This window comes from Hyalella azteca, unplaced genomic scaffold, assembly GCF_000764305.2.
Source record: "Hyalella azteca isolate HAZT.00-mixed unplaced genomic scaffold, Hazt_2.0.2 contig6341, whole genome shotgun sequence".
NCBI lineage: Eukaryota > Metazoa > Arthropoda > Malacostraca > Amphipoda > Hyalellidae > Hyalella > Hyalella azteca.
Genome location: NW_025936504.1, coordinates 76,403 through 92,048, shown reverse-complemented (window position 1 = coordinate 92,048; position 15,646 = coordinate 76,403). Strand labels below are relative to the sequence as shown.

The following is a 15,646-nucleotide window of genomic DNA, read 5'->3' as shown; positions in this document are numbered from 1 at the left end:
GTCGATTGAGTAATGCACTCATTCATTTCGAAATTATCTTCAAGTCTTTATGGTATTTCTGAAACGTCGGCAGGTTTTTTACCAATAATTTCTAATTATCGGTTCCTGGGTTTAACATTGTTATTTTTTTATTAACACGTTTTTCTTAACTTAGCTTCGCGTTTGTTTGTTTGTGGATTTGTTTGTTGTTAACATTGACAACGAAAATTAGCCCACTTCTGATTGCTCTAGAGGTCTGAAATTCGGCATGCAGGCTATTTTCGCCTAACAATTTCAGATACAATCATAAAAACTAGCAATTAGAGACCTAAATTAACTTAATTGAGTAAAATATATATATATAGTATATATATAGTATGACGTGCGGGTGCGGGCGCTGACGTTATAGACGAGCAGGCGCTGACGCTGCGTATCATCGATACGTACGTCAAGTCAAGTAAATTGGCTCGCAACAACGTTTTTCATGTGTAGCAACGGACTAAAAAGGAGAAAATAAAATATTTAAAAAAATAAAAATAAAACACGTTTTTCTTGTGGGCTAAAAAGTAGAAAATAAATTATGGCTCGCCCCAAAAAACGTGGGTCGGGCTGTACGTTCACCATCAAATTTACAAAATTCGTGTGTTGTGTGCTTTTCGCTTTAATCATAAATCTGCCCGACACACGTTTTTTGGGGCGAGCCATAATTTATTTTCTATTTTTTAGTCCAAAAGAAAAACGTGTTTTTTAAAGTTTTTTTAAGCATTTTATTGTGAGTGAGTACATTATTTATTTTTAAAATTTTGTCATTCATTTCGAAGTTAATTCAATAATTCATTTTGAACGTTTCCTTTCTCGATTACAATCAAGTGAATTTGATATAGATGAAAAAGGTGCAAATGTTCTGAAAAACTGTTTGAAATGTAATTTAATTAATTTTTTCCTGTTTCTAATGAATATATCGAGACCTATGAATGTGGGTGCAAAGAAAAGGCATAGAAAAAAATTCACTATTTTCTCAACAATCCTTCTCAATAAAAATAACATGAATTGTTTTTTGTAATACCATTGCTATTAAATTCTGAAGTAACTTACGAAGTATGTAATCATATGATGTAATCCTTACCTAAATATAAATAATAAACTTTAAAAATCCCGTAAAATGTTCTCAATTCTCATCTCTCTTACCATAGAGAGAAGAAATTGGAAGCCTCGCCCACCTCGACCGCATACAAGATCGGTTCCTAAAAAATGGTTTGGCAGAGAAAGCAGCCACGTGGGGCATCCCTTTCTTATTCGCTGAGGAGGTCCGTTAAAACTTATATGAATGAGAGTTTTCTTGGCATCGGAAGTCATTCACGGAAATACCGATACCGTCTTGCTATTTTCCTTTGCTTGCCGCCAGTCAGATGTGCTTCGTTCATTAAGTTTACTTCTCTTTTAAACATCTAACAATACAAAAATAGTTGTTTCACGAGTTTCTTTTTTGAAACATGTCACTAAGGAGTTCCCTCCTATCAGAATTTAGATCGACATGGCTATATTTTAATGTCTTAACGTTGTTAATATATTATGTAATTAATTTGTAGCCAATATATAATTTGCTATATAGAATGTAATTATTATTTATTTAAGTTGGCTTCAGATTCAGTAAGTGATGATAGTAAGTTTCTGTTTTGATTAATTTGCAATAAATCTCAGCCACGTGTTACAATTTAGTACAAAGCAATGCATGCTACAGTAGCTACGTCAACAACCATGAGTCCAAGACTACTTGTAACTTAAAAATTCATTGGCATATGTTATTCGTTCCGTGCTCGGTCTCAAAAGTGCAGTTCAAAATGATATTATTTTCGTTGAAGCTAAGGAAATTTGAAAAGGAATTAAAATGGAAACTAAAGACGTTTCGAAATTAAAGACACAAGAAAATTCATTATGTTTAGCAAATACAATTTCGTTTAACTGATTGACGGCGTATGATGTACAGGGACTACTAATCAATTCCTAATGTTATTATTAAAATAATTTGTTCGAACATATATCTAAACAACACAGTTGAACGATAAAGCAGTCTCTGCTAACACTGTCGTTGTTCCAACCATTCAGTAGGATTAGGATAAATATTAAAACACCGTGAACCACAAGGGCGGAGCCAGAAACGTACATAGTAACTCATTATTTACTATTCACTCCAGTCACTACTTGCTCCTCAGCAGCGGGCTCAGCACTCAGCTTAGTGTCAGTGCTGATTGGATCGTTGAGTCATGTGTATGTGTGCGGAGGCCGCTGAACGAAAGCTCTACGCTTCTGGTCGCTCAGAGTTTTCCTTTACCTAAGTCCGAATAAGAAACTATTCTCATTTTTTATTTAGAAATTCTACGAATCCGTTGCATGCTTTTTTTTGCTGGAATGCATCGCTTACGGAAAATGCAGTGCATGTACCCTCTGGCTCAACACGACAGTGCCATTATTTTCCAGAACCTAAGTGATCAAAATTCAATTTCTGCGTTTCAGAAACAAGCAACACTAGGTACTAGTTATTTTTCATTATCCTATTCTACCCTTGCAGTAGCTGTGCTTAGTGCTTTAGATCTCTGTATCAAAGACATATAGTGCAAATTATTGTGTATTTTGGTTCGTGTTTATGTGGAAGGAACTAAGGAAGTCGCACAAGGTCATGAGTCATAAGGTTCTTCACAAAATTCATTGCGTCTGACGGCGACAAGGGACATATCCATGAACGAATCCTAATTTATTTAACTGCTAAAATTGCTTTTAATTTCTATCTTTTGATAAACGCGCTGAATTTTAGTGATGTTACTGCTGCATTATTAACTGCATGAATCCATCACTAAAAGTGATCGGCGATCACTGCCTCACTGGTATGGTTTACGCAGGCTGGGAGGGTGAACCGTGGAAGTAGAAAGGCAAGTTATTATGAGTGGCATGCAGAGATGAAAATTTAAATGGCGTAAAAAGTATACACGTATCATAGAAAGTTGCAACTTTTATCCATAACATGGTAATTTAAGATAGGTAATTCTAAATTTAGTGCATTTTCAGCCTATTTAACTTCGCCTATGCGTCGAAACTTATATCAACTCTATCTTGTGTCAGTTGTGTGTTTGTATAACTACAAATAAATTATGACTTGTGGTGTGCAACCCGTTGCTCGTTCTTCCTTTACGCCATGTCAAAAGTGTGAAAAAGCCTTCAAACTCACTCGCAGTTAATCTCTGATAAGGTTGAACATGGTGTTGCTGGTACCTATCTATTATCTAATCTATATATATCGTCAGCCATGTAATTTTTCTCGTCAGTTACGTGTCATGTATAGTTATATTTGTTAACTCATATCACTACGATGATCGTTATTAACGTGGGCACTAGTCTGTAAATCTGCACCACAATTACGTTTGCTTCATGACAGGCTTTCTAATTTTGCTATCTCGCTGTATACCTTCCTTTCCTTACTGCGCTTTGGCACGAGCATTCATATCAGGCGCAGCATGTATGTGTTTGACTTCATTTAGGATTTTTCATACTTGATCTCCAGTATAATTATTGTAACCTCGATAATTATTTTTAGAATTTTCTCGCGCCTCTAAAGTTCCGAGTGAACGGAAATTTTATTTAATACATTCATTATAAAGTTATGGCTGCCATCAAAAATTTAGTACAATTATTCATTCATTTATCACCTTAATTTATATTATTCGTTCGCCCCTGAAAATTGTACTAGGTAAACCTTAGGTCGCGATGCTTGGACCCTATAAGCATCAACCATTTGATATGTAGTTGATTAAAAAAAATAACTTGTAATTTGTACACCTTTCTTTCTCGTCAGCTCAAATAGAAATTGCTTTCTATTCCGCATCATTACCGCGTTATTTCCATCGGGATTCTTGTGTATTTTAACCGCCAGTGCTAACTGCGGGTTGTGCAACGCTTAACAAGCTACGGGCGTCTTGCATCATCCATGCTTCATCGCTTGCTGTTCCGGCATGCCATCACATACAGTCGACTTTCTCCGGTATTGAAGCTTCATTTCAGAGTTTATACACTTGGATAGCGAGGCAGCGTTTTTTTTATTACCAGGGGTCTCTTTGTTTTATAATGTAACCCTATAAATTTTATTCGTTCGGTGTCCATACACTAAAACACATTCGTCTATAACTTTCGTAAGAAAATGTTATAGAGGAATACAAATTTTGCAGGTAGAACATAATTTGACTGCTCGAGCTTCACTTCTTGGCTTAACGGTAAATTCAGACTCCTGGGTCGGGCAGACACCTACGCATCTCCTGTATGCGGTCAAGAGACTTGCTGCTCTGGTTTAGTCTCTGTCACTGGTTAAGTTTACTCGCAGTTGCTATTTACGTTCATACGTAAGCCTTTGGTAATGAATGAATATTGACACGTGATCGTCTGGCTCCAGCACGTGCACAATCTTGAGCAGGCCAAAGTTCGAATGCTAATCATATACAAAACTCGTCATCAAATAATGTAGGTAGTATACAATTTGTGCATGCGTGATCACAGCGGTGGATATTTCTCTATGTAACGAAATTCTGCGACACCTTCATCGGTCACTGCTAGTGCCGATTAAAATCGACGTCCTCTATTTCTTCAGAAAATTAATTCATTAGTTACACAATCCACAAAATAATATTCTCACAAAAATTTTGGATCAAGGTAATTATCGCTCTTACTTTGAGATTAAAGCTTAGGACGATAACCAGAGCTTGTACTCCTACGCAATTATACTGTTGGGTGCTCATCAGAACCATTTCGTCTTCTCAATGGATTTATTATTGGCTCCTGCTTGCTGCGTGACACAAGTTCTTCGGCTCCTGTTTGCTTCTTGACACATGTCGGCTCCTGGCTTGTACCCTAAGGAGTAACAAGATGCAAGTGGGTCCATGGCCAGCAAGTTGAACCACTAGGCGCAATTGCTGCAGAAGTGGAGCACTTGCTTCAACTGTATCTGTCATAAGCTGACGTTTCATCGGTTTGTTTGTTCTGTGTCGTTAGGTACTTGATATGTGGTCACTTGTTATTGTAAATATAAAAGCTATTGTTTGTTTTAAAAAATTCTCTTTCATAAAGAAGGAAATTATTCTCCAAATGAAGTCTGATATAAGCATCATGCTTTCTTGAGGTGACCACAGTGCTTCGCATGGCCATCTATGAGGTCAGCCTAAAATGCTGCGCCGAGTTTAGAATCTTCGATGTAGAACTACGATTTGAGTCAAATATCTAGTGTGAACCACGTTTCTAATCAGCAATCAAGAAGCAAACACGTTTCAAATCAGCGATGAAGACAGAAACACGTTTTGAATCAGTGATCAAGAGTGGACTAGCGCCAAGCTTAAACTGGCTCATCGTGATTGAAAAAGTCCATTGGTTTTACTAGTTCCTCGTTCACTTTAATATGCGAACTGTAACTCCCTGTATAGGGAATTCGCTATCGATTGGCTCTGTTATATATATACTCATATGACCACGAACGCATTCTTGAGGCACGCAAAACATGTCACGTCCATGAACTAGTTTGCCGGTGATCCCGTTTCACGCGTGTCACTTGAAACTTTACTTAATCTCCTACACAATTACTCGTTGGAACTAAATATTTTGTCTATGTACATTTGCAACCTGCATTAATTGTGCACTGTTGGTATTGATGAGATTTTCATGCGTTACGCCGCTTAAAGTACGTTATTTCTGTGTGGTGTAAATAACTTTCCTAAGTGAATATTTCGTTATATTACGCGTTGCTTTAGTTAAAGTTGGTTTCGCGGCGCTGAGGTTAGGTAACCTCATGGTTGAAACTAGTAGTTCAACCATGGGTAACCTAACTACGTACAGAAGTTGGTGCAGCATCATGTGTTTCATGCCTGCTGAAGTCCAAAGCACCTCTCACCTAAATTGCAGAATTGACACTTTAATTAGTTTGGCTTTTGCCTGCCGTGGTTGCAGTCGTTCGCAGACAACAGTCACTCCTGTCTGCTTCACTAGCATTCTATAAAAATATGTAGAATATGTTTTATAATTTTACTACGAGGGCAAATTCCGAAGTATCTGTTGTTACAGTTTAAAAAGGCTTCATCCGATAATATTTACGAGAAAGTATATTCTGCTGATATCAAAGCAAATTAATTGAAACTTAGTACGTAAGTACTTTCTATCGTGAATCCACTAATAGCAGCAGTGGTCGTTAGATGGGTCTGCAGTGGTCAGCACTGGTGTGCAGTGGTCAGCTCTGGTNTGTGTTCTTACCCCCATGTGATGTGTTCTTGCCCCCACGTGCTGTGTTCTGCTCCCATGTTTTTGGATATTATGCACCCTGCACTTTCGAAGGAGGATTCACGACTGCCTCCTAAAATTCATACCCTTATCATAACTTGATGATTAAGTCAAAAGGCACATCGTATACGTCAGTGCAGATTGTATACATACATACAATCTATGTGTATGTATTATACACATAATATGCATTCATGTCACAGCAACGAGAACAAAGTCGAATTCGTTGATCGGGATGACTGTTTGATAGATCATGTGTAGTGTATCTGGTGCGCAAATTTGTGAACTTTCTTCATGCAATTTCCAGTAGTGGAGTTTTACCGGATTTTGTAACGAATTTACCGCTGATTTTATACTTCCACGTAATTATATTTTTCATGATTATCATGGCTTCTCTTCTTATGAGAAATTGAGAAGTTTATTTGAAACTCCTTTACTTCGATGTGCTTCATTGCTGGACTATTGGCAAAACCTGACTATTGATGCAAAGTGGTACAAAATTTTTGATAACGCAATTTAATTAAATTTTATAAACGCGCCTTTTTTCCCAATGTCCTAGTATGTTGTATTTATAATTGAATTTATCATATTTCCCTTCACTTGTGCGTGCTGCTAATGGTTTCTATACTGGTTTGCTTCCTGAACGCTTGCAGCAGAGCGTGAGCGCTGCGTTGCTCGCCAAGGCCAAGTTTGCTGGAGCAAATGCAAGCCTTCGGGGAAAAAACTTGCCCGTCCTTGCAGCAGCACCAGAGGTGTGAGCTCTCAAGAGTTGCTATCAGTCTCTGTATAGTCTATTTTAGCACCGGTCGCAAAGGTACTAAATCCTTCTTGCAGTAATGTTAACCGACATTCTGAACTGCAGTAATGTTAACCGACGTATTATGAACTGCAGTAATGCAGTAATGTTAACCGACGTATTATGATCTGCAGTAATGTTAACCGACGTATTATGATCTGCAGTAATGCAGTAATGTTAACCGACGTATTATGAACTGCAGTAATGCAGTAATGTTAACCGACGTATTAGAATGGCAAATTCTTTAGTTTTTTTTTACTTTACATAGCATTCAGTCAGATGTTTATACAAATTTTCTGGTTGTTTAACAACTGTTTTGAGATTTCCACAGATATTCTAATCAGAAATTTTTTCACTCTGAATTGTAAAATAATTGATTTACAGTATCGTCGAATTACTTATCCCTCACCAAATTACCAAATCATCAGATAATATTCTGAATGATTGTATAATAACCGAAAAGTAATATTATCGGTTCTATCACACTATTAATCAGCGCCTAAGTGCTTGTGGTTAGTTTTTTTCTGGCATTTACATATTAGCCTTGACGAGCCAGCTCTTTTTTTGCGTTACTCTCATGAATAAACATATAGCAGGACCAAGCTGTCGCTCAAGGCGCCGATCTTTACTTGAATTTTTAATAAGCTTCGCGGGACACGAGTGTACGGAGTTCACAGTATTACTTATGAATACCAATGATGTCTTGAGCTGAATACGAAGCATCCAGTCAATCATTCAGGAACCGTACTTTCAAAACTCGCTAAGTGAACGTAAGTACTTACGCTCTATTTTCTTATCTAGACTACGGTATGATTGGTGGATTTTGCTTGAAAGGCCGTCAATGATTGGCTGATGAACTGACGATCTCTTAACTTTTTTGAAAGTATAGGCCCTGGGTTTTAATTAAATGTGCAATATTGCATTCAGATGTCCTACTCCTGCGATTTGAACACCGCTGACAAATAATACAGCTTTCCTAGTATGTGATTGTGTTCTGTTACCGAGTCACTGTTAAAAGTTATGCATTGTATTCCATCGTCGAATAAATCGCCTCGATCAAATGTTTCACTACTTTGGATGAAATTAATTATTGGAATCCAATTCATGGTTTTGTTAATATCATGCAATAATATCTGAGGATTGGTGTGTTTTGCTTAAATGGCCTTCTGTAGCTAACGCGGAACTTTGTTGTTCAGCTCGCTGAGTTATCTTAATTAAGTCAGTGATGCATCTACCGTCATTTCAGTGATTATGACAGCAATAAATTACTTAAAATTACCTTATTAATCACTGCTGCCATAATGTCAATGCCGATACAGCATAACATGATGTTGTTCATACAGCCGCGTATGTCAGCACGAAGCGATTTTATGTCAACACCGCTTGAGGCAGCATTAGATGACCTTCCTTGATTTAATCACTGCCGTACACGTCTGCATGAACTGACATCCCTTCTCATATCAAGGCCGCTTGAGACAGCAAGAAGTAACTTTCTTTGTAACTTAGAGAATTCCAATAGATTTTTAATTTATCCTTGCAGTAGCAGGTTAACCTTACGTTGCCCGATATGGATATTCTCTGCAATTTGAAAATCCCGCTACCCACGGCATCCTGCATTAATTGTCACACTCGATCCTTCAGAATACCGTCATTGTCACACTAGATCCTTCAGAATACCGTCATTGTCACACTAGATCCTTCAGAATACCGTCATTGTCACACTAGATCCTTCCGAATACCGTCACAATTCTTACCGAATAGCGTCAGATCCGTCCGAATACCGTCAGAGTTCATAATTTCGAAACTAACGCACGTTTTCAAGGAATGCCTCGTTCCAACTAACATTTATCACGGAACTCTCATTCGATTCTCCAGTTTGAAACTCTAAGGAAAATTTAATGTTTATTGGTGAATAATATTCAAAGGTACCAAGTTAATGTTCACATTACAATTGCAAAATTCTCCCTTCCTCTCCCCATTTTGTCGTGCCTCCTGAAATTTGTGACAGGATTTGTAAACACAAATAGTCTGGCTTGAGATGTTTGTCATGTCATGTTAATTGTTGTTTGTGTGATGGCGTTCACGTGAATTTTATTTTCCAGGTGAAATGCTCCGAAAAATGGTTGTTTGAAACAAAATAATGTTGAGCTACTTTTGACATTGCGTGAAAACGCTTACGAGCAAATAAAAAAAAAGAAGAAAAAAACTAAATTTCAGTTTTTGTTGTAATTTTTTGGACGCCCAGTTAATTCGTACAAAAAAACTGTTGTGATTTTCATATATGATGTTCTGTGAGGTATTCATTATTGTGCAGTGAAATTTTTATTTCCTAAATAACACATCTACGATGACCATCAGTAAAGATATCCGCAATCTTCTCGAAGGTGAGTCGCAATTTCTTCCATGAATTTTTACTTTTGATTGTGTTCCATTTGAGGAATTGTGTTTTATTTAAGCTTTGTCTTTAATCTTTACCTATTTCTTCACCTTTACGCCTTTGATACATTTTTTCATCATGGTAATAATTGTATAGTTATTTATAACATGCAAGGATGTCAATCTCGTAAATAAGCTGCAGGTTAACAGGAATTAGCACAGCCAATCATGCGACGAAGATGCGTATTGCAATCACGCTGCGTACGTGTGCCGCCTGTGCTGGTAGCGCACACCCTGAGAAATAAGGATAACTTTGTCCAAATAGCGATGCTCTTTTTGCTCGTGTTGTGCATCCAACCAGTTTGTCCATTTGGACGATATGACCATTTGGACGACATGACCATTTGGACGACATGACCATTTGGACGATATGACCATTTGGACGATATGACCATTTGGACGACATGACCATTTGTACGACATGACCATTTGGACGACATGACCATTTGGACGACATGATCATTTGGACGACATGAGCAGTTCATTTTCCTAAGTATACCGTCAGGTTCTGCACACCTGCGCTCGACGCCGCAGGTGTTGCAGGCAACCCTCACGCCTCAGCCGTGCCTCCTCACACGCAGCGTAGCATACTCTTAAACACTTGTGACTTCTAGCCTTACTTGTTGCTACTTCGCGACACTTGACTTGTTACTACTTAGTGGTACTTGGCGTAGTACTACTTATTGGTACTTGTCGTAGTACTACTTAGTGGTACTTGTCGTAGTACTACTTAGTGGAACTTTGCGCAGTACACTTAGTTGTACACTGTCTCACATTCGAGGGAACATCAATATTGTGGGTGTAGAATTCTGAATTTGCGGACGTCGATCCATTCACTCAATCATCATCACACTCTCCCACTTTTCTTTAAATCCTCACTATTATGGAAGGTAATTATTTTCACATAGTCATTAATACTAGCTGCGCCACTACATTCCCTAGGGACTTTTTTTAAACGCATTTATCATTGTGTATAGACTGTAAACATATTATTTATTTAATTATGTACTAACTGTAAATATGCTTATGTAATTAATAGCGGCATCTCATTATCGTTGCGAATTCATCTTAAGAAATAAATGCCTCTTTCTATTGTCTCCATTCATATGACGTGAACCGGAAAACTGGCTGAGGACGTGACTCAGACACATGCAATACGTTGCTAGTCCTTATAGCCATCCTCTGCTTCAGTTTGGCGTTCTCGACGCAACGTGCTTTCTGTTGAGGTGTGGAAGATATCAAACGAACAAAAAAACTTATCACCCGTGAAATTATATACCTCAAAGAAGAATTGGTATGATTGTTTTAGTAAGAATAGGTAGTTAGCGTGAATGAAACACTGATGAACTACATGGCGTTTATTAAGTATAGAAACCCTGAAGCGGCGTGTACCTGTGCCGAAAAAGTTGACTGCACTGCACTTGCATGTTGTACAATCGTACAGTCCTGAATTTGTTGCGAAACTCCTACTCCCTGAAAATTCTATCGTTATTTTGGGTTTAGGGTGAAGGTCATTGCGTTATTGTAGGTTTGTTTTCATGACTATGGCTTGTTGCTTATTAATTTCTAAAGTCACTCAAGTTATCAGTCATGATACGAAAATAAACACCGGATCCTTGCTGTGACGTGTTGCCGACGTCACGCTCGACTCGGGAGCCAAATAACATCCGACCTCGGCTCCCAGCTGCAAGCAGTCGACAAGAGATCTTGCATTTTGGTCTCGTGTGAACGCGAAACTCATGCGCCAGCACTAAGATACAAACATTGGTTTTTTTTGGAATATTTTGAAATATTAGGACTTGAATATATTTTGGTCCGAGTTCCAAATATTATGACCGCAGATAATCGCGGACATATTTTCCTAAAAAGCGTAACTCATTTTGCTCTTCGTGACGTAGGATCCTAAAATAGATTTTACATGCATTGAGGTCACCGTCTTGAATTAAATTAATGGAATAAATGAGAACAATTATTACTGAACAGCAAACCCACGTAAAATCGCCTTGGTTTTGGCAAAACCAAGTTGTGGCAAAACTCCTATTACCTGAAAATTCTATCGTTATTTAGGGTTTCGGGTGAAGGTCATTGCGTTATTTTGAAGCAACGTGTATAAGGGTTCCTATCACATCAACCCTTCTGCTCATTGTGTTCTGAGCCTCCACGAGGTGCGATAAGGTAATGTCCTCCATTGATACTCTTAACATGGCTGCGATGACCCCAACAAGGCGAGGGAGTGACGGGTGCGCGTACAAATTTATCCTCACAATGAAGGTGCGGCAGTCGTTCTTCCATTGCGTGCGTTTGGCGAAGTTGTCAGCCAGGATATGCGTCATGCTCCCTTGCGCATCGGCAGCTCTGCACGACAACCTGACATTGATGTTGACTGACAATTGTCCTCTGACTTGATGACGTACTACTAATATAGTGTACAGTGTACACCCAATGTACATATTCGTCTTGTACTTCCTGCTCAAATACAATGTGCGTACATATTCGTCTTATACTTGAGTGTGCAGCATCTGGTATAAGACAACAGGCCTGTTTGCAACACCAAGTATTATACAGTAAGACAGTGAGTACCAATCAGGCTATAGTGTGCAACAGCTAGCCAAGTAAGAGAACTCTGGGCGATGCGTGGGTGATTAAAACGTCCCGTTTGAAGATAGTTTCATTTCTTGCACACACTCGCTGATGCTTCACGGCATCCTGTGTCTCTGGAGAACAATGCTCCGTCCCCGTCTTGCGTCATGCAGTTATCTTTCACCATTTAAACAATGGCTGTGTGTAACCTGGCCGCCGCTTAGACGGCTAAACTTGCCGCTGTGATGCGGATAAGAAGGATGGATTTCCTGTAAAAAACATTTCTAGGCTAAAAACATTTGGCATATATAAGTCATCTTTAGCTCCGTTCATAAAGCGCTTGCCTTTCAAAACGCAAGCGTTCCCGACAAAGGCCGGTTCACGTTCTGGTATATTTTAACGACGCATGATGTATGACCAATCAACTTCTTGTTCTTTAACAATAATCAGAAATTTTGTGTTCCATCGCTCGGAGTTGGCCCATTCCATGTACCTACAAAGCCCAGTCTTCGCAGTTGATCCCAACTACTTGTCAATAGTTTACTTTCGGTAGTTAGTTACTTTTACAGGAAACATACCGTCGTTTGTTTCAACACTTTTCATAATTAGCGCACCAGTTTTAGGACAAACACTTGACACTGTTGGCACCCTCCAGGTGCCGTTCAATCAAAACTCGCTTAATTACACGTAGTGGCAGATTCCCAGTCTTTTATTCGTGGGTTTAGCTTGAAAAGCAGTCAGTGATTGGCTAAGGGTGTTACGACCTCTTTACTATTTTTTTTTTATGGTAAACCCGTTAGCCACTCGCTTTACTAAGCAACTTTTTACAGTTAACCCACCCTAGGTCAGGTATCATTGCTACACTGAGGATGCCTTCTCAAAACTCGAAGGGGGAAAAATATTCAATTGAAGAGTGTTTAGCCTTTCGGGCGACAAATTGTGTGGATGAAACGCGTTTGACCTATTTTTACGACTTCTACATCTATACCTAGCTCTCTAATCTCTAAATTGAATATGAAAGAGAATGCCGCTTGCACAACAAAGATATTCTGGAAGATACTTGCCAAATTAATTCTCATTGAAAAGAATTTAGTCAAATAAAACCGCGTACAAAACCTCTATTCACCACATGCTATGGCAACAAAAGGCATGTTGTTGTTCTACATATATACCATGCACGTGTAATACAATTTCATAACTTAGCTAATGAATTGTGCATGGCATTGCTGCAATCCGGTCTCTGGGTTATTGTCCATGAGATTGTCCAGTAGGGTTATTGCACGTTTCTTCTATTCTTGAAACCTGGTCGGCAGTCTGTCCTAATATAAGGTAGTGTGGATACATGCACTCGCATGAAAAGAGTCATCCACTGGGCGGTGCTGACCACCACCAATCCTGCCGTCGTTGTAGCTCGTGTGCAGGCTATGTACTCAGCAGCATGACTCCGGAAGTCAGCCAATTACGGCCCTGTGTTTCCTATGCGCCAGTATGCGGGTTGCTCTGTTGCTCTCATTGGCGAGACTTGATCGCCACAAAGTAAGTCGTTGGGATAGTTTAGTGCATATTTCTGGGATAAAAGTAAATCGATGAGGTAAATGACAAAATTATTTCATCTGAGCCGAGGCAAGATAGTTGAGCAAGTTCGAAACTAGACGACGAAGGCAATTTCTTTTTAACATGGTTAGTTTTTTATGAACTTTAGCTCTTTGTGAACTTGTATGCGCAGACGAGATAAGTGACGTGTTGGACTGTAAAACTGTTGTATTAAGATGTGGTATAATAAATCTGCAATTCAACTCCCTGAAAATTTATATCGTGAATTCTCTGGTCATTAATGGCACAGGCAAAAACTGTGGTTGTATATACATCTAGAACCAAATAGTCTTTTGTGCAGAAGTGCCAGTCGATTTGTACTAATCGCGCATATGTTTTTTCGTACACCAGCACATATACTAGATGGTTGGTGCCCCTTTACTAAATGATGCTCATAAATTCGCTGGTAGTCAATCACTCTGCTGGGTCCTCTCTTTATCCTTATTACATTTCCGATTTCAGTGCAACATTTCTTCATATTCAGGCTTTCTCATAAAGTTTTCATTCTAGTATAGATATTGTACAAACAAATAAGTGCGTTTCAAAACAGCTTGATCCTATCTCTATTCGGATCCTATTCCCTGGTAATGTCGAGCCTGGGCGTAGAGTTTCAACGTTTTTCCTACCCTCTCAGCAGCAGCCAACCCTAAGTTATGACTGCTAAGGAAAAAACAGCTGCTGCTCATGAAAACGGCTGGTGGGGCATCAGCTTTCATGTGAGCTGCTGGCGTACAAACGAAAATTCATGACTGCGCGCGGTGTTGTAGTTGTGGGCGCGTCGAGCGTGGGACTCGCTGGCTTCTGTTGGCTTACACAAATACGAGAAATGTTATAAATTTTACTGGCGTTATTGCTTGGAGTGAAATAAATGAGCTAGTTCGTATTCGTGATAACGGTTCATATCATTTTAGAGATGAGAACTTCTGCAAAGACATGTGGAGCAGCCTCTCTGATGACGTTGACGCTCCGCGTTTGAACGTGTTCCAGAACAGACTTGACAAATGACAATGCTATGCGGGATCATATGTTCAGTCTTGCAATGCCTAGCACCTTACAGACCTCTGATAAGAAGTCTATCAGCACGGTATCTTAAACCAACGTCAGTTTTATAGAGATCTGTTCAAAAGGCCAGTTGTTTGGTCTTCTTTGAACAAGTCAAGAAAAGTACAAGAATCGACAACAGACTATGAGCCTATTACTTCAGCGATGACACTTTCTATTCGTTTCTTAAGCACCGTGATTTATTTTGAATTTGATGGTATAACATAATGCACGCTAAAATACAGAATTTCTAATTCCAAAAAATATTTATATCGTAAAAATACGATTATTAACTTTAATACCTATCAGTGTTACTCATTATTAGTATGAAATGTATGGTTTGTTACAAAAATCAGACAACCGTCTCACGCTGTGAGATACTCATATATAAGAACTTGACTCTAAAATAAATGCTTATTCTATCTTCATATTATTGCAATATTATTCTAAACCCGCGACTCCCGGTTAAAACTAGATCGATTATTTGAAAAATATAAATTTATTTGACGATCAATCAACATTGAATTTTTAAATCTAATTTGATATAATATCAAGAAGAGATAGAATGAATGTATTATGCACACGTACGTTGGCATGACGTTAGCAATCTAGTGCTGCGAGATCAATTAGAAAATTCTGCCCTCAGAGAAGGCACGCAATTTAGCTGATAGTCTACGACTGCGAGGAGCCGTCGGCAGCGGCTAGGCTGCCTCCAGCGTCCACTTGTCCTCATCAGAGTAATTCGATGCAATGAATGAGGCGCGCCTCATGAGGCGTTGCCACAGCCATCAGTAGCGCGCCTCATGAGGCGTTGCCACAGCCATCAGGAGCGCGCCTCATGAGGCGTTGCCACAGCCATCAGTAGCGCGCCTCATGAGGCGTTGCCACAGCCATCAGGAGCGCGCCTCATGAGGC

General features: G+C 39.0%; 1 protein-coding gene across 1 annotated transcript in view; it reads left to right on the top strand.

Annotated features, from left to right (window-relative positions):
* Window positions 1–9,181: 9,181 nt before the first annotated feature.
* The window catches only part of LOC108668495 (flocculation protein FLO11), a 14,238-nt gene continuing 7,773 nt past the window's right edge, over window positions 9,182–15,646 (top strand). Inside the window, exon 1 of the mRNA XM_018155725.2 lies at window positions 9,182–9,465. Within this exon, the coding sequence (XP_018011214.1) occupies window positions 9,429–9,465 (37 nt within the window). The 5' untranslated portion in view covers window positions 9,182–9,428. The remainder of the gene's footprint in view (window positions 9,466–15,646) is intronic.